The sequence below is a fragment of the Portunus trituberculatus genome, chromosome 43 (assembly GCF_017591435.1).
Source record: "Portunus trituberculatus isolate SZX2019 chromosome 43, ASM1759143v1, whole genome shotgun sequence".
In the NCBI taxonomy this organism is placed as follows: domain Eukaryota; kingdom Metazoa; phylum Arthropoda; class Malacostraca; order Decapoda; family Portunidae; genus Portunus; species Portunus trituberculatus.
The window spans coordinates 6,894,172-6,918,433 of NC_059297.1; the positions used below are offsets into that span (position 1 = coordinate 6,894,172).

At 41.4% G+C, this 24,262-nt stretch overlaps 1 protein-coding gene and 1 long non-coding RNA gene across 3 annotated transcripts; both read left to right on the forward strand.

Moving 5' to 3' along the window:
• Window positions 1-4,517: 4,517 nt before the first annotated feature.
• Window positions 4,518-12,827, forward strand: LOC123518214. Of its 2 annotated transcripts, XR_006678715.1 has the most exons (5): window positions 4,518-10,898; window positions 11,245-11,428; window positions 11,653-11,860; window positions 11,998-12,181; window positions 12,771-12,827. It is a non-coding gene; the product is annotated as an uncharacterized LOC123518214 (long non-coding RNA). The 2 variants fall into 2 exon arrangements; XR_006678714.1 differs by lacking the exon at window positions 12,771-12,827 and having other exon boundaries at window positions 11,998-12,636.
• Window positions 12,828-21,489: 8,662 nt separating this feature from the next.
• LOC123518213 lies at window positions 21,490-23,843 on the forward strand. The gene is made up of 3 exons (XM_045278921.1): window positions 21,490-21,721; window positions 23,303-23,309; window positions 23,441-23,843. The coding sequence occupies exons 1-3, from the start codon at window positions 21,505-21,507 to the stop codon at window positions 23,598-23,600; spliced, it is 384 nt and encodes a 127-aa protein (XP_045134856.1). The 5' UTR covers window positions 21,490-21,504; the 3' UTR covers window positions 23,601-23,843.
• Window positions 23,844-24,262: the final 419 nt, after the last annotated feature.

Here is a 24,262-nt window from a genome sequence, read left to right on the forward strand (position 1 = left end):
TCACTCCCTCTGGCATGTCATTTATATAGATCAGGAACATGATGGGACCAAGCACCGAACCTTGGGGAACTCCACTGGTTACCTTCCTCCACTCTGACTTCACTCCCTTCACTACTGTCCTCATTTTTCTACCTATCAAATAATTTCTCATCCACTCCATCAGATTTCCCCTTATTCCTCCGATACTACTTAACTTCCACATCAATCTGTTATGTGGTACTTTATCAAATGCTTTTTTTTAAGTCTAGGTATACACAATCAACCCATCCATCCCTCTCTTGTAAAATATTGACCACTCGAGTAGAAACATAGTAAATTTGATACACACAATTTCCCTTTTCTAAAGCCAAACTGTTTCTCACTTAGTATTTCTTTGTTTTCCAGGAACTCACACCACTTGCTTTTGATCACTTCTTCACATATTTTACACATAATGTGTGTGTGTGTGTGTGTGTGTGTGTGTGTGTGTGTGTGTGTGTGTGTGTGTGTGTATTCACCTAGTTGTATTCACCTAGTTGTAATTTTACAGGGCCTGGGTATCATACTCATGTGGCCCCGTCTCCATATCTACACACATCCAACTTTCCTTTAAAACTATGCACACTCCTCGCTGACACCACCTCCTCACTCAAACCATTCCACACCTCCACACATCTTTGTGGGAAACTATATTTCTTCACATCCTTCAAGCATATTCCCTTGGCTATCTTTTTACTATGCGATCTTGTAGTTCTATTTAAGTTTTCCTCTCTCAACATCATTTGCTCATTATCCACTTCATCCAGTCCGTTCAACAGTTTATAAACCTGTATTAAATCTCCTCTTTCTCTTCTTTGTTCCAAGGTAAGCAAATGTGTGTGTGTGTGTGTGTGTGTGTGTGTATTTACCTAATTGTATTTACCTAATTGTAACATACGGGAAAAGAGCTATGCTCGTGTTGTCCCGTCTCCATATCTATTAATGTCCAGCTTTTTCTTAAAATCATGAATATTCCTTGCGTTGACCACTTCCACGTCTAAACTATTCCATGCTTCCACCCTTCTATGAGGGAAGCTATATTTTTTCACATCTCTCCTATAAGTGGCCATTTTTAGTTTTTTCCCATGCCCTCTCGACATTCTTCCATTCCACATACACAGATCTTCCCTATCCATTTTTCCATGCCAATCATCACTCTGTATATTGCTATCAGGTCTCCCTTTCTCTTCTGTTTTCCAGGGTTGGAAGTTGCATTCTTTTCAGTCTGTCTTCATAAGTCAAATCTCTTAAGTCAGGCACCATTTTCGTTGCAGCCCTCTGTACTTTCTCTAGTTTCCTTATGTGTTTCTTTAAGTTCGGAGCCCACTGTATTGTTGCATATTCAAGCCTCGGTCTTATCATTGCAGTAATTATTTTCTTCATCATTTCTTCATCTAGATATACGAACGCCACTCTTATGTTCCTCAATAAGTTCAATACTTCTCCAATTATTTTGTTTATATGTCTCTCTGGCGATAGGTCATTGGTAATTGTCACCCCAAGGTCTTTTTCTTCATGACTGGTTTTATGTCTTCATTTCCTATCTTGTACATACTCCTGATTCTTCTTTCACTCTTGCCAAACTCTATTTTCTTGCATTTTGTCGTGTTGAACTCCATTTGCCATGTACAGCTCCATTTCCATATTCTGTCCAAGTCTTCCTGGAGTAGTTCGCAATCTTTGTCACATCTCACTTTTCGTAACAATTTTGCATCGTCTGCAAATAGGCTCACATAACTGGACACCCCATCCACCATGTCATTTATGTAGACTGCGAACATTACTGGTGCCAACACTGATCCCTGTGGAACTCCACTCTCCACCAATCCCCATTCTGATGGTCTGTCCTTAATTATTGTTCTCATTTCTCTTCCTACCAAAAGTCTTCCATCCATTTTAGTAAACTGCCATGCACTCCTCCTACCATTTCAAGTTTCCAGATCAGTCTCTGGTGTGGTACCTTATCAAAGGCCTTTTTTAAATCCAGATATATTCCATCAGCCCAACCATCTCTTTCCTGTATTACATCTATCACCCTCGAATAGTAACATATCAGGTTTGTCGTGCATGAACGCCCTTTCCTAAAACCAAATTGACACTCACAAAGTATGTCATTTTTCTCCAAGAAGTCTGTCCATCTAGTCTTCACCACCCTCTCACACATCTTAGCTACCACACTTGTAAGTGACACTGGTCTATAGTTCAATGGGTCTCTCTTGTTACCTGATTTATAGATTGGGACAATGTTAGCTCTTTTCCAGTCTTGGGGCACTACACCTTCCCTTAATGAGGCATCAATTACTTCACAAACTTTTTCTGCCAGTTGCTCCTGCATTCTCTTAAAATCCATCCTGATACCCCATCAGGTCCCACAGCTTTTCTCACTTCTAAACTCCCCATCATGTTCTTGATCTCCTCCACAGTTACTTGAAACTCCTTCATAATCCCTTTCTGTTCCATTACCAGTGGTTTGTCAAAAGCAGTCTCCTTTGTGAATACCTTCCGAAAGCATCCATTCATAGCCTCTGCCATTTCCTGGGATCTTCACTGCATACTCCATTTACTTCTAAACTTTCAATACTTTCTCTATTTTTGATGTTGTTGTTCACATGTCTGTAAAAAGCCTTGGTTGGTCTTTACATTTATCAATTATATCCTTTTCTTGTTTCTTTCTTTCTTCTCTTCTAATCAACACATATTCATTTCTTGCTCTTTTGTAACTTTCCCACTGCTTAATCCGTCTTTTCCTTCTCCACCTCTTCCATGCATCCTCTTTTCTTGTTCTAGCCTTTTCACATCTATCGTTAAACCAGTCCTGCTTTCCAACTTCTCTATGTTGTCTTATTGGTACAAATTTTTCTCACCTTCTTTGTATATTTTTATAAATTCCTTCCACTTTTCATTTGCTCCTTAGCACTCTTGAATTTCATCCAATTTGTCTCTTGAAAGAATTTCTTTAGGTTTCCAAAATCTGTCTTGGCATAATTCCATCTTCCCACTTTATATTCTTCATTTCTTCTAGATTTCTCTTCGTCTATCACCTTGAACTCCAAAACTGCATGATCACTCTTTGCTAAAGGGCACTCCACCCTCATCTCCTCAATGACCATTGGCTCTGTACTAAAGACCAAGTCCAGTCTTGACGATGCTCCCTCTCCTCCAAACCTAGTATCTTCTTTGACCCACTGAGTTAACACATTTTCCATTGCCAGTGTCAATAGTGTATTTCCCCATGTTGTCTCTGATCCTTCCATTGACCAGTCCTCCCAACACACCTCTTTACAATTAAAATCTCCCATCATTATAGTTCGTTCACAGCCACCCAACATTTCTTCCAGACATGTTCCTGTATCACTTATCATTTCTTCATATTCCTGTACTGACCATGCATTTGTCTTAGGTGGTACGTACACCACTATGTAGTGCCTCTTTTTCCTTCATTAGTTTCTGCTCTGATCTTTAGCACTTCTGCCTTTCCCATACCTTTTTCACTTGATCCACCTTTATATCTTTTTTAACCAGCAACATCACTCCTCCTCCCATCTTACCTACTCTATTTCTTTTCCAAACGTTATATTTCCCTTCTCCAACCATCATCAGGTCTTCTCCTCTCTCAGTTTTGTTTCAGTAAGACCCACAATATCTGGGTTCTTGTCCTCAAGTAATCGTTGAGTTCTAAAATCCCGATATCACTCCATTTATGTTGGAATACATTACATTTCGCTCATATGTAAGTTTCTTTAGTCCTTTCTTGCTGTACTTTTCTGGGTTATGAACCACTTCCTCAGTCTCATATCCAAGATTCTCCAGAAAACTCTTTCTTCTCCTCTTCTGTCCTCTCTTCATTTTTTTCAAAGCCTCCTTTCTCAACTCATTTAACATTTCTCTTTCCTTTTCACCGAGATCTCTTCTCAACCAAATCTTCCTTGTTGTTTCCTGCTGGGCTAGCCTCCATGACTTCTCCACCAATTCATCTACATCCTTTTGTGACTTAAGTTTGATTCTTATTGGCCTCATACCTTCTCTTGTGAACTTTCCAATTCTATGGAAGTCCTCTATTTCTTGTACTAGGTCTTTTCCTCCTCCTGCACCACATTAATGATATTATTTATCACCTTTTTATGTTTTTCTCTCTCCATTTTACTCGGTGTCTTATCCTCCTCCACACCAAATATCACCACACATCTCTTTTTGTCTACAGTTTCCCTCACCAATGTCTCATTTGACTTAATAACCTTCACCACTTTCTCAGCTATCTTCTCTTCTATGATCTGTTGATCTATAATTTCAGCAAGGCCCAAAGTTTTCTCCCCAGACTCTTTGATTTCCTTTTCCAGACTTGCAACTTTGTAATTTACCTCCTTTCTTTCCACTTCCTGACTTTTTTTCCATTCAGCCTGCTTCTCCATCACTTTTCCTAGAGATTCTCCACATTTTTCGCAATTCACTTTAATTAGCTTAACTTCCTCTTTCAGTGCTGCATTTTCCTTCTTCATATCGGCACAGTGTGTGTGTGTGTGTGTGTGTGTGTGTGTGTGTGTGTGTGTGTGTGTGTGTGTGTGTGTGTGTGTGTGTGTTGGATGGCACTCAGAATGATTTTATATATATATAAGGAAAGAACAAGTTAGGCATTGTAATAACACTATTTTGAAAAAATTTACTCTGCATGATTAGCAGTAGCTTCTGTTTTGGGGCCTGAAGTAACAATCCCGGTGTGTACATTATCACCACATTGTTACAGCTCACTAGGGGATGGAAAGCTTTCTAAGTTTTATAAAGACCTCAGACCAAGAAGCAAATGTAGATCACATAGATCTGCAGATATTAGTAATGAGTTTTAATGTAAAGAAAGGAAACTTTTATGAAGTTATTGTATACATGTATATATTTATATATGTAATAAGCACTTCTGAAAATGGAAAGTTTATATTCAGGATATTTTGTAACAATCCTCTGACTGTTTGCTCTATTGTTGGATATTTTAATGTGACTTTAATTGTTAAATTATAGTGGCATGTGAGAAAGAACATGTACTATTGGAAGTAATGTTTCAGCTTTATTTCTTAAGTGTACCTATATCTTTAAATCTTAAAATAATATTTATTATTGCCCTTCAAACTTTGTGTCAAATTTCATGCCAAATAATAACAATTACAGTTAATTCCTATTACCAAACTGCCATTCATTGTGTACATTGCAATTATGCCTTTTTCTAAAGTTTTATTAGTTTTTTTTTAATGAGAAAATATATTTTGACCTTTATTAAGTTATGATGTTTTCCGTTTTATCCTTTAGAAACTAAATTAAGTTCATAGGTTTAGGAAAGATTTATGCTGTCTTTTGCTGTGTTGATGTTAATGTAGTGTCAGTGCTTTATTGCACTTGTAAGCTATTATGCAATTTCTGCTTCTCGGTGTAACTCACTGCATTTCATGTGTTTTCAGTGTGTGTTAGATCTATTAGGTATATTTTACGTACCTTGAGTGTGTGTATTGAGATTTATTTGAGTATTTGCATGTTTTTGGTGTTTTGGGGTTAATTTTGAGTGTTTTAAGCTGTGTGGCTGTGTGATATGGGTGTTTTGAGGGTGATTATACATTGGGTGTTTCTATTGAGGCATTTTGAGGTGTTGCATGGCTTTTCGAGTCCATTTTGGGTTAGTTTTGAGTGTTGTAAGTTTTTTTTATGTATTTAGGTGTGTGGGGGTGATTCTAGTGAGTTTTGGAACATTTTGAGGTTTTGCATGGTGTTCTGAGTGTGTTTTGGGTTAGTTTTGAGTGTTTTAAGTGGTTTATGTGTGTGTGGGGATGATTTTAATAATAATAATAATACAGCTTGCCAGCGTCCCGTGAGGAAGTCAGCCAGCCATGCCGTCAGGTGAGAGGGGAGAGCCAGCCTGATAGCTTTGTTTATGACAACAGTGTGGTCAACTAGATCAAAAGCTTTTTTTGAAGTCTACAAAAGCAACTGCTAGAGAGGTGTTCTGTTTGTCCAGGTGATTATGAATGAAGTCAAGGAAGCCGAGGTAGTTCTGATATTGCCAAATTGCTGAATGTCTAAGAAGGAACTGATTTTGTTGTATGTCCAGTCAAACACAAAGTCTTCACAGATAAAGCTAGGGATGGGTGTGATAGCAACTGGTCTAAGATCATTTAAAGATTGTGGGCTGGCAGTTTTAGGGATGGGTGTGACAAATGATGTTTTCCAGTCGACAGGGCATGAGTACTGTGAGAGAGATGCATTTATTATTGAGCAGAGAGGGGTGGCTAGTTCCGGAGCAAATTATTTGTAAATCTTAATGGGTAGGTCAGTAGGGGTGGTTGAGTTTCAGAATTCTCTTGTAGACATCCATCACCTCTACAGCTGGAGGAGGAGAGGGAGCAGGGAGACTTGAGGGATGAAGGGGTGGGAATGTTTGACAGATTGTGGCAAAGTGGCTATTCATCTCGTCTGCTGCTGCCTCAGCAGGGAGGTGTGAGGTACAAGGTAAAGGAGAGGACTGCTTTTGGTGCATAATAGATGTTTCTAATGAGTGTTGTGTGTTTTATGGACATTTTGAGGCGTTTTATAGTGTGTTTTTTAGTGTTTTAAGTTGTTTGGGTGTGTGAAGTGTCTTAGGTGTGTGTAGGAGTGATTTTGGTGTTTACTGGGTGTTTCTTGTGAGTTATGGTTGTGTTTTAGAGCATTTTTAGGTGTTACATGGTGTTTTGAGTGTGCTTGGGGATAAAATTGAGTGTTTTAATTGCTTTGGGTGTCTGTGGGGTGTATTAAAAGTGTGTAGAAGGGCATTTTTAGATAGTTTGGCATGTTTTGAGGGCATTTTAAGACAGCTTGGCATGTTTTGAGGGCATTTTAAGACAGTTTGGTTAAATTAAGGCCATCTTATTGACATTAGAAAGAGTCTATGGAGGTCAGAAGATAGCCACAGTCTTCACTATTTCAATCCCCCACATAGCTGTATCAATTATCAAATCATTAAGATTGATACAGTTTATAGAGACAAAAATTAAAATGTCAACATTAGAAAAAGGAAAGAAAAAGATAAAGTAAACCAAAATTAGGCAAAATATATAAAGTAAAAAATGTATAAACTACCAAAACAATAAAAAATTCTTCCCAAAATCAATGAAAACAAAGATGAAAAAAAAATGGAAACAAATCCAAAACAAACCTAAAACAAATTGATAAGTAATTCAACAACGACAAAATTTTTAAATAAGCACAAGTAAGAAACTAATTTCATGGTTAAATCCCCAATCTTAACGTTATACTACCACGTCTCGCTTCTAATGCACGTAACTTGAAGCAGCCTCGTTACGTTAATCCTGTCCATTTTTTGCCGATTCTGAGACCTATTCTATAACAAGGGTACCACAATGACTAATCTGAAATATTTTAACCTCAAATATAACTTAATGAGCTCAATAGTAACGTGACATGTTCAGCACCAAGATGCGTTGTCATATTCCTTCTGTTACTATTTGGTGATTTTATACAACTTCAGAAACTAAAGTGAGGAATTAAAAAATAGTGAAGTCTCTGTCATTAACCTTGTCACATCCATACACGCTTTGTGATAATAAAATGATCCAATCGTACACACCAAGTAAAAATGCGTATAGAATTCTTCCATTCTACATACCTACAATGACCACGAAAACACTTCACTTGGTACAGCCATTACCCAAATCTATTCTGAACCCATGTTACTATAACCACACTAGTGAATGAACGACCTTCTGTCCTTACCGACAACTAGATCAAACACTCATACGTAGCGATAATTCCTCATACATCCTACATACAGACACACAGACAGACACCGTAGTAATTCTCTCTCTCTCTCTCTCTGGCGGCGGATCAGGGAGGCTCCACACAATAACGATGCAGTTGATTGGAGAGCCATCTTGAACGAAGCGCCAAGACGAGTATACATACCCCCGGGTACTGCTCAGCGAGGCGGTGGTCCACATCCACTGGGTAGCGAGTGAGGAGGAACTGAGGGTACTTGTGTGGCCGCACGTGGGAGTCCTGAGGGACAAGAGGCAGGGACAGGAATTCCCCGGATGTGATGCGTTCCAATATGTCCTTACGCTGCCTCGAAACGTACACGAACCGGGAGGTGAGCGCAGCCATCTTGACCTGAGCCTCGTCTCGCCGCAGGTGGAACGCCTTGGTGACAGCAGACAGCCAGCGGAGCTTAACTTCGGGTGATGGACTGCCACTGAAGGCGAGCTTGATGTAGCTGTCTCGTGGAACAAATGCTGGTAGGGCAGGCGAGGGCCCGGCAGGGGTGACAAGAAAAGCACCAGTAACAGGCAGGTGAGGGCGAGGAGGCGGCTCATCATGCACCAGCGAAGCACCCTTGGCAGTCTTGGCAGCGGGGGGCTGACAGCCCCCAGCAGGCGAATCAGGGGCGTCTTCAGCAGGCCGCTTACCACCGGAGGACGAGGAAGGCTGGGGGGCACCATGGCGAGGAGCGGGTGGAGGGTGGTGAGGCGGCGCAGCAGAAGGCAGGTCAGGCTAGTGGTTCACGACAGCAGAGTCATCCTCGGGGTCAAACAACGCCAGGTCAAAGTCTGGGCACGACGCTACAGCAGGGCCGGAGCAGGCCATCAGGGAGGAAGACCTAGGCAACTGCAGCAGAGCTACCAGCAGCCGTAGGAACACCGCCGCGGAGAACAAGCTCGTTTCAGCAAACCAAAACAGCAGCAAGACGTTGGAGAGCGCTGAGTGAGCGCAGGAAACCGCTCTGTGTGCTGAGGCGGATAACGGCGCAGGTGGGGACAGGTGGCAGCCTAGGGTACGGGAGGGCTTGTCTTCGGGGGTCCGTGGTGCCTTGGTGTCCAGGGTGCGAAGCTTCTTCTCTGGGCTGGGAGCCTTGTGGTCTGCGGAGGGGGGACTTTTACCGCTTCAGTCATGATTCAGCCTTCGTATGGGGTAATGTCTCTGCCTTTCATCCTATGAAACATTGAGGATCAGAAAAGAAAACACTACAATGGGATCATGCAAAAGATAGGTAAATAAATAAATAGAGAATAAAATTTTATTCATCACTGATATAAGAATAATTTTTACAGTTAGACCATATATACATCTATGAGTACACTAGAAAAAAGAAATTATGCAAAAGTTAATTATATTTTGTGGTTTTCATCCTCAATTTTTTGGAGTATTTTTTTCTCAAATGTTCCAATCTTCTTAAGTAATTGAAAAATTTACTCTCATCATCAATATGATGAGGAAATAAAGTATGAAACTCTCCTTCACTCTTTCTATCTTTCAGCATAGGATGAAGCCACAATCTCCTCCTTTTTTGCTTTCTTTCTTCATCTTCGTTAAGTGGAATGGCGATCACTGCCAAATCAGATAGAGAAAAGTCACTTATCATCTGTCACTGGTGGTGTGACTTTCACTAGTGTTGGAGAGGAAGGGATGGGACTGATAGCAGAGCGGGAGCAGACCGGACATGTGAATGCACCAGGACCTTGACCAGAGCGAGAGCTGAGCAAGAGCATAGCGAGAGCGAAGCGGAACCTTAGCGATAGTGTGAATCAAGCCTTAGCCTCAGGAGGTGAGGGGGCTTCGGCGCCGCGTCGGGAGCAAGCTTAGCTAGTGTACTATAGTGGTGTTCACTACATGTGTGTGTGTGTGTGTGTCTGTAGGGATGATATTAGTAACTTGAGTGTCTCTAGTGTGTTTTGGGTGAGCTTTTTATATTTTGAGGTTTTGCAGGGTGTTTTGGGTTAATTTTGAGTTATTTCAGTTGTTTATGTGTGTGTCAGTTGTGTATGGTGTGTGTTTTGTGGTGTGGTGTTAGTATTGGTGTATACTGTGTGTTTCTAGTGAATTGTAAGTGCGTTTGTTGGTACTTTGAGGTTTTTCACGTTGGCAGTATCTAAGGGGATTTGACAAAGCTAGGTTCAATGATTTCAAATTCTTGACCAATATAACAGGTTCGGCAGTGTTCCAAATTGATATGGACAGTAAACTGAACAATGGTTTTAGTATTTTGTAAGCACGAGTGATAATTTGGAAGTGATTATTGAGTCGGTAGGTTTGTGTGCGGGTGGGGTTAATTCACAGTACATAAGCCGGAGAACATTAAGATGAAAATAATGACAAATATTTAATGTGATTCGCAATATACATAGAGGTGGATGAAATTGGGCAACCTTGCTTATTGTAGGCACCATTAATGAAGACCTTTGACTGTCTGTGTGGGAGTGTAAATTTTGTTGTTTGTCGGTTACTTCTATTTCAAGAAAACACGGAAAGCTAAGATGAACAGCATTGTGGTAACTTACTGCTAGGGTTTCTCTCTCTTAAAACGCCATCTAGTCCATCTAAATTTACCTAACGATAGTCTAAACCATGAATAAAAGTGCTGTTAAAATGCAAGGTCAGCATTTCACTCACAGTTTACAATAGTGGCAGAGCTGCAGACGACCCCCGCACAGAGGAGCAATAACAGTCAGTCAGTCAGTCAGTTCTCCCACGGCGGTGGCAGTGGCATCCCGAAGCAGCACATGTGTGACGGCACCAATGATTACAGCAGTAACGAAGAGGTGGGGAGAAGGCCTTGCTTTTGTCACTACGGCACGCAAGACTTAACTCATGCCCTGAACTCCATTGTTTCATATAAAAGTTGCAGGCTTTCTTACATTGTATACAGTACAATAAAAAATCACAACTTGACAGTACTGAAGCAAATGCCTTTCATGTGGCAGGATGAGTTTGTGCAGCTGTGTGGCATTGACGAGTGCCGGGAGAAGAATGCCGGGTGTGTGTGAGCCTCTGTGCATCAACACTCGAGAGTCATACTGCTGCCAGTGCCGGCCATGCAGGGTACAGACTTGTCAGGAAGTTCAAGTGTGAAGGTGAGGCCTGCCTGAACTGTCAATGTCACTCTACGGTCTGTCTTCTTAAAATTGTCAGCCCTTCACCTCTACATTTAGCAGAAGCCAAAAGAAGTTAGTGTGGTATTCAAGGGTACTTTTGTTATTCTTAGCATACATGAACATACATTTTGTCTCACGAGTATTACTAAGATCAGCGATTTACAGATAGGTTGTTCTTTATGATTAAGTATGATTTCATCGTGCCATATGCATTTCTCATGAGTAGTGATATAATTTTTGTAGTTTTCCTTAACGTATTGTTGAATATGTGTTCCTGGAATGCGTGTAAATCTGTGTTTCTGAGAGTGTAATTCTCCACCCTCAGACGTTGACGAGTGCGTTGAGTCACCCAGATCCTCTCCCTGTGGACCATCCCCTCAGCAGTGTTCGATCCGCCCAGCAGCAGCAAGGGTCAGGAAAAGGCGGTCATTGAAGTGTCAAGTCCCTAAGCTGGCATGGTGGTGGGTGTTGTGCTGGGCTCCCTTGGGGTTCTTTGCCTAGCTGTTGGGGTAAGTCAAATAGTTTTTCACTTCTTTATACTGTGGGGTCTTGCTCTGGATGTGTTGTGGCTGTGCTGTGGCAAAGATGGCGTAATTAAGCAGTGGGTGAGATTCTACCAAACTTTGAACAATTCTAAATTGTTCTTAACACATACTGAGAATATTCCATTACTGTATAGTTAGCCGACTATACCTTTTTTTTTCATCTCACCTGCAACATTTTCACTGTACAGATGTTTGTCGGGTTCCTGAAGATGCGTTGACGTATTATCATCCACGCAAGCTTCCCCAACCCGGCCAGTGTACCACAAGACAACAGTCACTGAGGAGGACGGGAGCGAGCGGCTGCATGCACTATTAAACGGGACGGCATTAGATTCTTCATACAGATGTATGACTACACTTAAGCAAGCCCAGAATAAAGTGTTGAGTGACCATGATGTGAGTATTGTGGTTTGCACATTACACTTTTATCTCAACTTGTCTCATTTTAAAAGGTTTTGTACTTTCTTGTTATTTATTTTTCAGGACTTATTAATGTTGATGCCATTTCAGTGTTGTTCCATCTCTTGTTCCAGGATTCAGTACTGCTAACGCCAAAGAAGTGAGGGAAGTGTTTGGAGTGAGCGTGCAAGACGTACAACAGACATCAGACTGCTACTGCCGGTGTAGCCAAAGGAACACGAGGAGGCGGAGGAGGAGGAGGAAGAAGAGGAGGAACAAGAGGGTGATTCTTGGATATGTACCAATGAAGTGCTGAAGGTTGGCCACAAATCTTCATTACTGGTGTAGTGTATTTCATTGACCATTTGTAGATTGGGTGGATAAATTTGTAGATTTTGTAGACAGTTGTAGATGGGAAGTGGGTAAGGTCTTTTGCAATGCCTTATCTACACAAGCAGAAAACAATGATATATAGAAGTTGTGCATAGCATTGTGAAAGGAATATACAATGTACATATGTATATAGTAATTAAAATAGGAGTGTGTAGTCCAAGAGAGGAAATTAACCTCTATTAGAGATTTTGGTGATTTTTTTTTTTTTTTTATGTAGTGTTAGACATATCAAAAGGTTTTGATAGAGTTTGGCATAAAGCTCTGATTTCAAAACTGCCCTCCTACGGTTTCTTTGCTTCTCTCTGCAACTTTATCTCAAGTTTCCTTTCTGACTATCCTATTGCTGCTGTGGTAACGGCCACTGTTCTTCTCCTAAATCTATTAATAGTGGAATTCCTCAGGGTTCTATCCTGTCACCCACTCTCTATTATTCATTAATGACCTTAACCAAACTTCTTGCCCTATCTACTCCTACGATGATTATATCACCCTACATCTTTCCACATCCTTTCAGAGACGACCAACCCGTCAGGAAGTCAACAGATCACGCAGGGACGCCACAGAACGCCTGACTTCTGATCTCTCTAAGATTTTCGATTGAGACAGAGAAAATCTAGTAGTTTTCAATGCCTCAAAAACTCAATTCCTCCATCTATCAACTCGACACAACCTTCCAGACAACTATCCCGTCTTCTTCAGTGCCACTCAACTGTCTCCCTTTTCCTCAATGAATATCCTTGGTCTGTCCTTTACTCATAATTTTAACTGGAAACTTCACATCTCATCTCTTGCTAAAATAGCTTTTATGAAGTTAGGCGTTCTGATGAGTCTCCGCCAGTTTTTTTTCAATTGCTTCCAGTCACTCAGTTTTACTAGATAGGGTGGAATCAAAAGCTTTTCGTCTCATCAACTCCCTTCTCTGACTAACTGTCTTCAGCGTCTTTCTCACCGCCGAAATATGTGCATCTCTTTCTATCTTTGATCGCTATTTTCATGCTAATTGTTCTACAGATCTTGCTAACTGCATGCCTACCGTCCTCCTGCGGCCTCGCTGCACAAGGTTTTCTTCTTACTCTCCTCGTTATTATGCCCAACTTTTTAACGCAAGAGTTAACCAGTACTCTCAATCATTCATCCCTATCATTTGTAAACTCGGGAACTCCCTCCCTGCATCTGTATTTCGGAATTCCAACGACTTGTTTTCTTTTTAGAGGGAGGTATCCAGACATTTGCTTCCTAATTTTGGCTGACGCTATTCCACTTTTTAGAAAGGCAGCGTTCAAGTGGGCTTTTTTTATTTTATTTTTTTCTTGCCCTTGGCTGGCGCTCTTCCCTACATGGAAAAAAAAAAAAAAACTCTTGGGACACGAGTCCGCTGCTCATCACACATCATTCCTGTCACCCATTATGATCGTTTATGCCTTAGGGAGCAAATTACCAACGTGTTCACTCCATGCTGGAGTTCACCATGGAGAAACACGTAGTGAATGAAGATAATGTTCCTTGTTAGGAGACGCCATCTTCTTAGTGACGGAGTGTAGCGAGCATGCTGGCTAGTCACACATCAACACTCAACAGCTGTGCGTCGCGGTGGATGACACGATGTGTCCTGCCAAGCCATGTCAGTAAATTAGTACCAAGTAGTAGTTGTTAAGGATAGTAGTAGTAGTGGAGTGCTTCTCACTCACACTATTGCAAGGTGTGATGTAGACGTGGCTCTGTCTGTAGTGATCACAACAACCAGTTCCTTCTTGTGTGTCTCGAAGAAAGATCACAAAAGTGTCTTTTTTGTTTTCTGTTGTGAAGCACAAAGGTATTGTTACGTGTTTCCGAAGATGATGTTTTGTGAGTCTTTCAATGCTATACTTAATTTAAGTGTCTGGCCAATGTCTTGTAACGTGGTGCATGATGCTTCTATATATTTCTAATGGCAGCACAATATCTCTTGATATAATAAAATGCATAATGTATCGACCTGTTTTCATATCAGTTGAAAGAGATGCAAAAAAATATCTGGTTTGCAAGTGAAGTGAAATTAGTCAACACTTTGTTGCATGGGCGGGACAGGTGTGGGCGGTAGTGGATGTGGAGCTGTTGACGCCGCCCATAGCTGTGTGTGTGTGTGTTTGTGTGTGGAGAGAGAGAGAGGGAGGGAGGGAGGGAGGGAGGGAGGGAGAGAGAGAGGGAGGGAGGGAGGGGAGGCGGGGTGAGAGAGTAGTGAAAATGGTTTGTTTTTGATAAGATGGTTTTATTTTTCCTTTTTCTTGTATTATTTCTTGTCCTCTTCCTCACTCACTCACTCACTCACTCCCCTACCTGAATCCTGTCCTCCGGACCTCCACCACCATCAGTTCCTCTCTCCATCATGGACACAAACACGTCTTGAAGGAAGGTTAGTCCACCGCCCAGAGTCACTGCGGCTGTCTGGCTGGCCCCCCAGCGGGACCAGACGAGCGGTGAAGTGGCGGCGGTCGGGGTTGTGGGTGTAACACTGTATATGAATATTGTTTGTGTTTCAATTAAGGCGAGTACACACTTGTTGCATTTCCACGTATCGTATCATCGTTACGTAGCAGTGTTGACGGGATAGCGCTGCACCGTTGCGTGTCAAAATATGATACGCAACGGGTTTGATCCGCCATTTGTCGGCTTTTCTGCGTCACCTCAAAGGAATGATACACAACTCACCAACCCTCGTGTGTGTGTGTGTGTGTGGGCGGGCAGCGTGGCATTGTCCCGTTGCAAGTTCAGTGCTGTCGTGGACGGGCACGAGTATCTCCAATTTTTACCCGAATTGCAGACAAATTCAAAATCAGTTGTGTGTATCCTTGTCAAGTTTTTATACAGTTCCGTCACATGCTGGATATTAAGTCAGCCAACGTAGTAGCTGTTCCATTGAACATGTGCCTACTTGCATAGAGTGTAGACACCCACCAACGCCGTCGCTCTCACTGCCTTCTACTGATTTGATGTTCATGAATAAAACTAAACGCGGCCACAGACAACTGCACATTTTGCACTCATGGCTACGGTCAGGAAGAAACTGAATGACACTGTTGCATCACTCAACGATAATACACCACGCGGATAGGAGACACGGGTTTTTAAGGATAGTTTGATGGTTCTATTGACAGATTAGTATGATATCTACTCTATCAATAGCACAAAAACTCTTGCGAAAAAAAATCTCATATCTGTGGGCTTTGAAAATTGTAGCAACATAACCTATATTTTAAAAAGACTCAAATTTCAGTGACACGGGTTTTTAAGGGTAGTTTGATGGTTCTATTAGTATGATATCTACTCTATCAATAGCACAAAAACTCTTACAAAAAAGGTTTCTCATATCTGTGGGCTTTGAAAATGGCGGCAACATAACCTATATTTCAAAAAGACACTAATTTCAGTCACACTGGGTTTTAATGTTAGTTTGGTGGTTCTATTGACAGATTAGTATGATATCTACTCCATCAATATCACAAAAACTCTTACGAAAATTATTTTTCACATATATGGGCTTTGAAAATTTTGGCAACATAACCTATATTTTAAAAAGACTCTAATTTCTAAAGGTAGTTTGATGGTTCTATTGACAGAATAGTATGATATCTACTCTATCAATAGCACAAAAACTCTTACGAAAAAGGTTTCTCATATCTGATGGCTTTGAAAATTGTGGCAACATAACCTATATTTTAAAAACACTCTAATCTCAGTCACAAGTTTTTAAGGGTAGTTTGATGGTTCTATTGACAGAGTAGTATGATATCTATTCTATCAATAACACAAAAACTCTTACGAAAAGGTTTCTCATATCCGTGTGCTTTGAAATTTGTGGCAACATAACCTATATTTTAAAATGGCTCCAATTTCAGTCACACGGGTTTTTCAGGGTAATTGTCTGGAAGGTTGTGTCCAGTTGATAGATGGAGGAATTGAATTTTTGAGGCATTTGTTGTCTAGTACTAGTTATTTTGACATCGTCGCCAGTCTTTCTTGCCCCTCCAACTGCTAACTCTGTACAAGGGCCATATCCGTCCTTGTATGGAGTACTCTTCACATGTTTGGAGGGGGGGAGGACAGGGTGGAATAAATTTTTTTTTGTCTCATCAACTCCCATCCTCTGACTGACTGTGTTCAGCCTCTTTCTCAGCTCCGAAATGTTGCATCTCTTTCTATCTCTTATCGTTATTTTCATGCTAACTACTCTACTGATCTTGCTAACTGCTTGCCTCCCCTCCTCCCTCCTCCCCCACCCTTGCTGCACATAGCTTTCTTCTTCCTTTCATCCCTATTCTGTCCACTTCTCTACTACAAGAATTAGCTAGTACTCTCAATCCCTCACCACTATTCTGTCCACCTCTAATGCAAGAGTTAACCAGTACTCTCAATCCCTCACCACTATTCTGTCCACCTCTCTAATACAAGAGTTAACCAGTACTCTCAGTCCTTCACAGCTTTCTCTGGTAAACTCTGGAACTCCCTGCCTGCTTCTGCATTTCCATCTTCCTACCACTTAACGTCTTTTTTAAGAGGGAGGTGTCAACACATTTGTCCCTGTCCTTTGGCTAATTCTGTACCAATCTTTTAGTGAACTTGCAATTCAAGTGGGCCTTTTTTTTAACCTTTGTTGCCCTTGGCTAGTTTCCCTCTTGCATAAAAAAAAAAAAGAAAATAGTGTGGCTATGCTTGGCTGGGTTTTTTATATGCCTTGGTGTACCACAAATGTGATTACTAGTGAGCAGTTTTGACAGTTTCAGATTATTAAGATGACATGAAGGTAAATGATCGCTAAACATGAACTTTTGTTGACTTCTTTCTTTTGTTGCAGACTTTGGAGGTCCAGCGGCACACTGCACACTGCACACTGCTTGCATAAACGTGTGTGCAGATCCAGTGGAAGACTGAGAGGGCCAAGACGAAGGATGCTGCAAGACAAAGTGGCAAGGATGGAGGATGCTTCAAGACAGAGAGGGGCAAGGATGGAGGATGCTTCAAGACAGAGGGGCAAGGATGGACAGACAGACAGACAGAGACAAAAGGGTGAGTGATGGGATATCTGTACTATGGTAGCGCTCTTAGACAGACAGACAGAGGCACATCACACACATCACATGCTAAGATACACACACACACACACACACACACACACACACACACACACACACACACACACACACACACACACACACACACACACACACACACACACACACACACACACACACACACACACACACACACACACACACACACACACACACACACACACACACACACACACACACACACAAACACACACATTGGGAATATGAACAGTATCAAATGGTGATGAGAAATACTCTAGACAGAATGAAGCAGGAACTCATCAGAAAGGACAGAGTGATGATAGTCGGGGACTTTAATTGTAAGGAAATAGTGTGGGAGAAATACGAAGTGGTGAACAGTGGTGAGTGGGCAGAGGAATTGTTAAACGTAGCAACAAATAACTTGATGACACAGTGGGTGAGATCACCAACAAGGTGCAGGGGACAAGATGTTGCAGCAAGGTTGGATTTGGTATTTACCAGGGGCATCTCCCTAAAAGAGGAAATTGAACATGAATGTCCCTTGGGGAAAAGCAACCATGATGTCCTAAGCTTTGAGCTGGATACAGAATTAAGCACGAATAAGATTGTGGAACACAGGGAGGAAAAATTCAATTTTATTAGGGCAAATTATAACCATATGAGGGAGTTCTTTAATGAAATTGATTGGTCCGTGGTATACCAGGAAAGGGATATGCAATTGAAATACGATAGATTTATGGATTTGTATAACTCTGCTGTGAAAAAGTTTGTGCCATATTACAGAAAGAGGACTTTAAATAATAAACAGTGGTTTAATAGAAATTGTGAAGAAGCAAAAAAGAACAAAAAAAAGGCATGGAAGAAACTTAAGAAAAACAGTGATGTATTATCAAGAGAAGTTTACAAAACAGCAAGGAATAGATATGTTGAAGTAAGGAGAACACCACAAAAGGAATATGAGCAGAGAGTGGTGGAAAACTGTGATAGTGACCCTAAAATGTTTTACAAATTCACAAATGGAAAACTAAATAAAAGGGAGGCAATAGAAAAGGAAAAAAATGGGGAAGAAGTATATGAGGATGCTAGACATATAGCTGAAATTTTGAACGACAACTTTTGCAAAGTGTTTACAAAGGAGGAGCATTTTATAGGAGAAAGGCCTACGGAAATAAAGCAAATGCAGGACATCATGGTTACTAAAGAAGATGTAAGGAAAATTATAAGCAATTTGGATATTAATAAATCAATGGGGCCTGATGGCATATCTGGGAGGTTGCTAAAAGAATGTAAGGATCAATTGTTGAACCCCGTATTTGATATTGCGGAAACCTCCATACGAACAGGAATGGTTCCGAAAGAGTGGAAAAGAGCTGACATTGTGCCTATATAAAAGAGTGGTAGTAGAATGGAACCGCTAAATTATAGACCAGTATCGTTGACTAGTATATTGTGCAAGGTATATATGTGAAGAAGTAATTAAAGCTAAGTGGAGTGAGTATCTAGAAAGTGAAAACATTCTGAGTGAAAGGCAGTTTGGTCTCAGAAAAGGAAGATCGTGCGTATCCAATTTATTATGTTTTTATTCAAGAATGACTGACATACTACGAGTACAACATAGAGAGGGATGGGTGGATGCTATCTACCTGGACTTGAGAAAGGCCTTTGATAAAGTGCCACACAATAGACTGATGTGGAAACTAAAGAAGATTGGAGGAGTAAGTGATAAACTAGCAAAATGGATGGAAAATTACTTAGTGGGAAGAGATATGCGAACAGTGGTGAAAGGAAAGAAGTCCGAGTGGAAGAAGGTAACCAGTGGAGTTCCACAAGGGTCAGTACTTGGTCCCATCATGTTTTTGATTTATGTTAATGATATGCCAGTAGGAATTGACAGTTACATGAATATGTTCGTGGACGATACCAAAATTATGAGGAGAGTAAAGAATTTGGAAGATTGTAACTAGTTACAGGAAGATCTTGATAAAATATATGAGAAGAGTAAAGAATGGCAGATGGAATTTAATATAAACAAGAGCCATGTTATGAAAATGGGAAGAAGCAGATACAGACCAAACAGGGATTACAGGCTGGGTGATGAGAAAATTGAAGAGACCAATGAGGAGAAAAACTTAGGAGTAATCGTGCAAAACACTTTGTCACCGGAGAAACACATTAACAAGATATTTTGGAAAACATATAACATGCTTCAAAATATTGGCCTTGCATTCCACTACCTAGATGAAGGAATGATGAAAAAGATATTATGCACCTTAATAAGACCCCAGTTAGAATATGCAGCTTGCGTCTGGTCATCACATATGAAGAAAAATGTGAAGAAGGTGGAGAGGGTACAGAGGCTGGCAACAAGGATGGTACCAGGACTCAGGGAGTTAGACTATGAGGAAAGACTGAGGAAACTGGGGCTGACCACATTAGAAGAGAGAAGAACAAGATGAGACATGATAACTATGTATAAATTGGTGAACAAGATTGACATATTGGACAGAGTTGATAAAGGTGACCACAAGTAATCATCTCCGAGGACATGGAAAAAAACTAATAAAAGACATCTGTCTAAATGACGTGAGAAAATACAGTTTCCTGCATCGTAGTATTGATAAGTGGAATAAACTGAGCAGTGATGTCATTGACGCAGTGTGTGTCAATCAGATGAAAGAGAGATATGACAGGAGTGGACAAGGAGACAGGACACAGAGAGCTTAGCTCGGGCCCTGTAATACACAAATAGGTAAATACACACACACACACACACACACACACACACACACACACACACACACACACTCATTCCCCCTTCCCCCCCACACACATTGTACAGTCATTTTTTCATGTTAATATTGTTGAGTGCCTTAAAAAGCTGACTGGTCCATCTGTCATCTGGACACACACAATCTTACCAGCAATTATCTCGTTTTCTTCGATGACACTCAACTGTTCCCTTGCTTCTACAGACGCAACACTGAACATCCTCGCTCTGTCATTTACTACTACTAATCTATACTGGAACCTTAACATATCATGCCCTATACATTAAACAATATAAACACTCCCTATGAAATGAGGCGTTCTCAGTCTTCTCTAACAGTTCCCCCCCACCCTGCCCTGCGTTGGTACCTCCCTCAATGTTAGCAGTATACGTAAGCTTCACATATGTACATTATATTCTCTTATATACGCTGGCTTTCCCTTTTACCAATTTGTCTTTTCTAACTAACTGCCTTCAACTAGTAGTAGTAGTAGTAGTAGTAGTAGTAGTAGTAGTAGTTAGTAATGTCAACAAAATGGTCTAACCGTGCGCAAATCTCAAGGTAAAAATGTGTCCGAGTACTGAAGGGTTTAAGATAGGTAGCTTAATGGCTCCTCACTCCTGGCAAACTGCCACGGGTCTGACTGGCTAACTATTGACCCATTTCATCACCACTCTCGTTAATGGCCAGTCTTCGCTATCTTAATCCCCACATACGTTGATGAAGCTGTATAAAATCACCAAGTAGTAAGCATACAGCATGAATATCGTAATGTGTCACGGTACTGAAAGGGTTAGCTATCCATTCACCGTGTTGACAATTTGAATACCCTCGCCGCTCGTTTCAGCCACAACTAGTTTGCCTCATAACTCCTTCTCCACCTCCCTTCGTCTCAGTCATTCTGCTCTTGTTGTATTTGCAACCCACAAACTGTTCTAACTTGTTGCATTTTCGTCATTACAACTCGATTCAACTCAAGCTTCCTTAGAAAAACGATTCGTTAATTATACGTTTTTACTCTTCATTTTTTTTTTTTTTTTATATTGATTCGTTGATTTGCAGGCAGGGTTCACTTGGAGGGAGTCATGTGAGAGAGAGAGAGAGAGAGAGAGAGAGAGAGAGAGAGAGAGAGATTATTAACTATCATAATCATTTATTACGAAGGAAGCTTCAAAATGTTACAATAAAATCATAAAAAAAAACTTATTATAAGTACTACACGGAAGGTAGGAATGACTGATAAAACAAATTATTGCAATTGAGTTTGTGTAACGGTTGGTGTGGAAGGAGTTACAGAGCGTGGTGGACCAGTGGTTAGGTTCCAGGCAGCGTTTCATATGCTCGTTTGCCCTCAAATTGCTCTTTCCTTATTGGCAGGTTGAGGGGGGGGGGAGATAACCGAAGCTTGGTCATGAGTTTAGATGGCAGCTGGACCATTCTTCACCCAGACATCACGCCCGCTATATCTCTTCAGTCACCACGCCACCAACAACCCCTCGGTGCAGCCCAGTGTCCGTCCGTTGCTGCTGCTGCTGTGTGGAGGCTAGCGGACCCTCCCTCCCCACTCCACTCCACTCCACTTCCCTCCATCCCACCGCACTGCGTAGTACAGTACAGCCTGAGGAGAGGTTGGTGTTGTTTCTATGAATGAATGGTGTAGGTGTTGGCGTTGTGTGTGCGTTTGACACTGCAGTGGTGATAGGAAGTTGTCAGTCAGTAACTTGAGGGTTGTTAGGAATGTTGAGTGATGAAGGGTAACTGGATATTTGTAGGATGTGCACTGCGTCTATTGGAAGAATAATTGTACGGTGTCTGTCTGTGTGTATGTAGGATGTATGAGGAACTATCGCTACGTAGGAGTGTTTGATCTAGTTGTCGGTAAGGACAGAAGGTCGTTCATTCACTAGTGTGGTTATAGTAACATGGGTTCAGAATAGATTTGGGTAATGGCTATACCAAGTGAAGTGTTTTCGTGGTCATTGTAGGAATGTAGGAAGGAAGAATTACGCGTAACCTCTGTACTGTGACGCATTTTTACTTGTGTGTACGATTAGATAATTCTGTTAATGTTACAAAGCGTGTATGGATGTGACAAGGTTAATGGCAAGAGTTTTCACTATTTTAATTCCTCGCGTAAGTTTCTGAAGTTGTATAAAATCACCAAATAGTAACAGGACTACTATGACAACGTGTCTTGGTGCTGAACGTGTCGCGTTACTATTGAGCTCATTAAGTTATATTTGAGGCTAAAATATTTCAGATTAGTCATTGTGGTACCCTTGTTATAGAATAGGTCTCAGAATCGGCAAAAAGTGGACAGGATTTCTTAACGTAACGAGGCTGCTTCAAGTTACGTGCATTAGAAGCGAGATGTGGTAGTATAACGTTAAGTTTGGGGATTTAACCATGAAATTAGTTCTTGAAGTGGTAGGCAGGCAAGTAAGTGAAAGGACTAGACTCGTGCTGAAGGTAGTATAACGAGGGTGACGTAAACCACTCTGGGGATCTGTTGTTAGACTGCAAGTTTGTAAGTGAAGTCATGTTTGGGGATATAGCCATCAAATTCGTTCTGAAGGAGAAGTTGAACGGACGAGATTTATCAGGACATATCATTGTTGTAGAAGTGTGTGATACATTTCGCTGTTCATGACAACGACTGCGAGTATGTTGTAATAGGGAAGTAAGTGGCTTGAGAAGGACGAAAATGGTGGATCTGTGAAGTGGACGTAAATGGACGAAGAGGTTCACGAGTGACGGTGGGGAGGGGGGGGGGAGAGTGGTGAACAAGGTATTTTTTTTTTTTTTTTGGGGGGAGGTTTGAGTGACTGGTAAGAATGAAAGTGAGCGTGAGTGGATCGTAACAAGAGGAGGCAGGCTGGGAACTGAATGCAATGTGATGAAATGGAAGAGACAAGACATGGTGTGGTGTTTGTGACTGAGTTAAAGACGTGAAGAGAATGGGGTGTGTTGGTGGTGGAACTGTGTGGAGACGAGTGAAAGCCTGGGATTGTCATGACAAGAAGGGTCGGGATGTTACGTAACACAGGAGACGCTGGGAGGAGAGAGGAGAGAGGAGGGAGAAGGGCATAACCGAGTATAAATGGAATAATGAGAGGGCGAGTGAGAGGCTGATTGAGGCAGTGAAAGTGTATTGTAGGACAGTGTGGCGTGGTACATTTGGAGATTATCATTTAATTTGTCCATTACAGGAATTGGCGATCCAAAGACCTGAGTGCAGCGATCCCGTGAGGGACTCCGGCTTCGCACGGCCTTCACTGACCCTTCCCACAACACCACCACCGTCGCCGTTATTGCTGCTGAGGAGTCGGCTGGTCTCGCAGCGCATTCCAGTGGCCCGGCAAACGCCTATACCACCACCACCACCGCCGCCGTCGTCGTCCAGCGAGATTCAGCAGTCATTCAACACCTGCCGCCGCGGTCCCCACTCCCTGCCGCAGCCCCCGTCCCCTCCCCCACCACCAGCAAGGATTCTGCATGGCACCTTGACCCTGCACGGCCATCACCTACTGTTACTGGTACTGCTGGTGGTGTTAGTGGCCAGGGAGGGAAGAGTTGCGGGTTGGCGTGGCAGTCGGTCTTCTCCACTCATTGTGGGTGGTGTATGTACTTAGACAGGTGTGGTGGTGTGGTGCCATTACTCCATTGTAATAAATTGTCTTCACTGCCTCATTATGTTGTCACTGTACTAAGAGCTGTTATCACTTACTGAATAATAAATTGTGAAGAAATCTTTATTGTTTTGGTAATTTTTTCCTGGGAAAATGTGGCTGGTTTCAGTGAGTAGTCGCCTCAAGCCGGCTTCGGTCACTGACACATAAATATTGCCTCCATTAACCCCCTACACTCACTCTAAACAATAACACGGCAGAAAAAAACATGCTAATTATTTTGAACCCTTATTTATTATCACAAGTAATACAGAAAAAACAAGTGTAGAGAGAATGAACAGTGAAAAAAATGACAGCAGCATGACAACTTCAAAAAATGCTAGGAAGTTAATTGGCGATTTCAAAAAATGCTGGTAAGTTAAAGTTTGACATTTTTTATCTAAATGCCTGCCATTTAAAAAAAAAACATTTTTAAATGCTTGCCTGCTGCCATTTATAAAAAAAGCCTGATTAAAAATGGTCCGAAATACTGCAGAACTA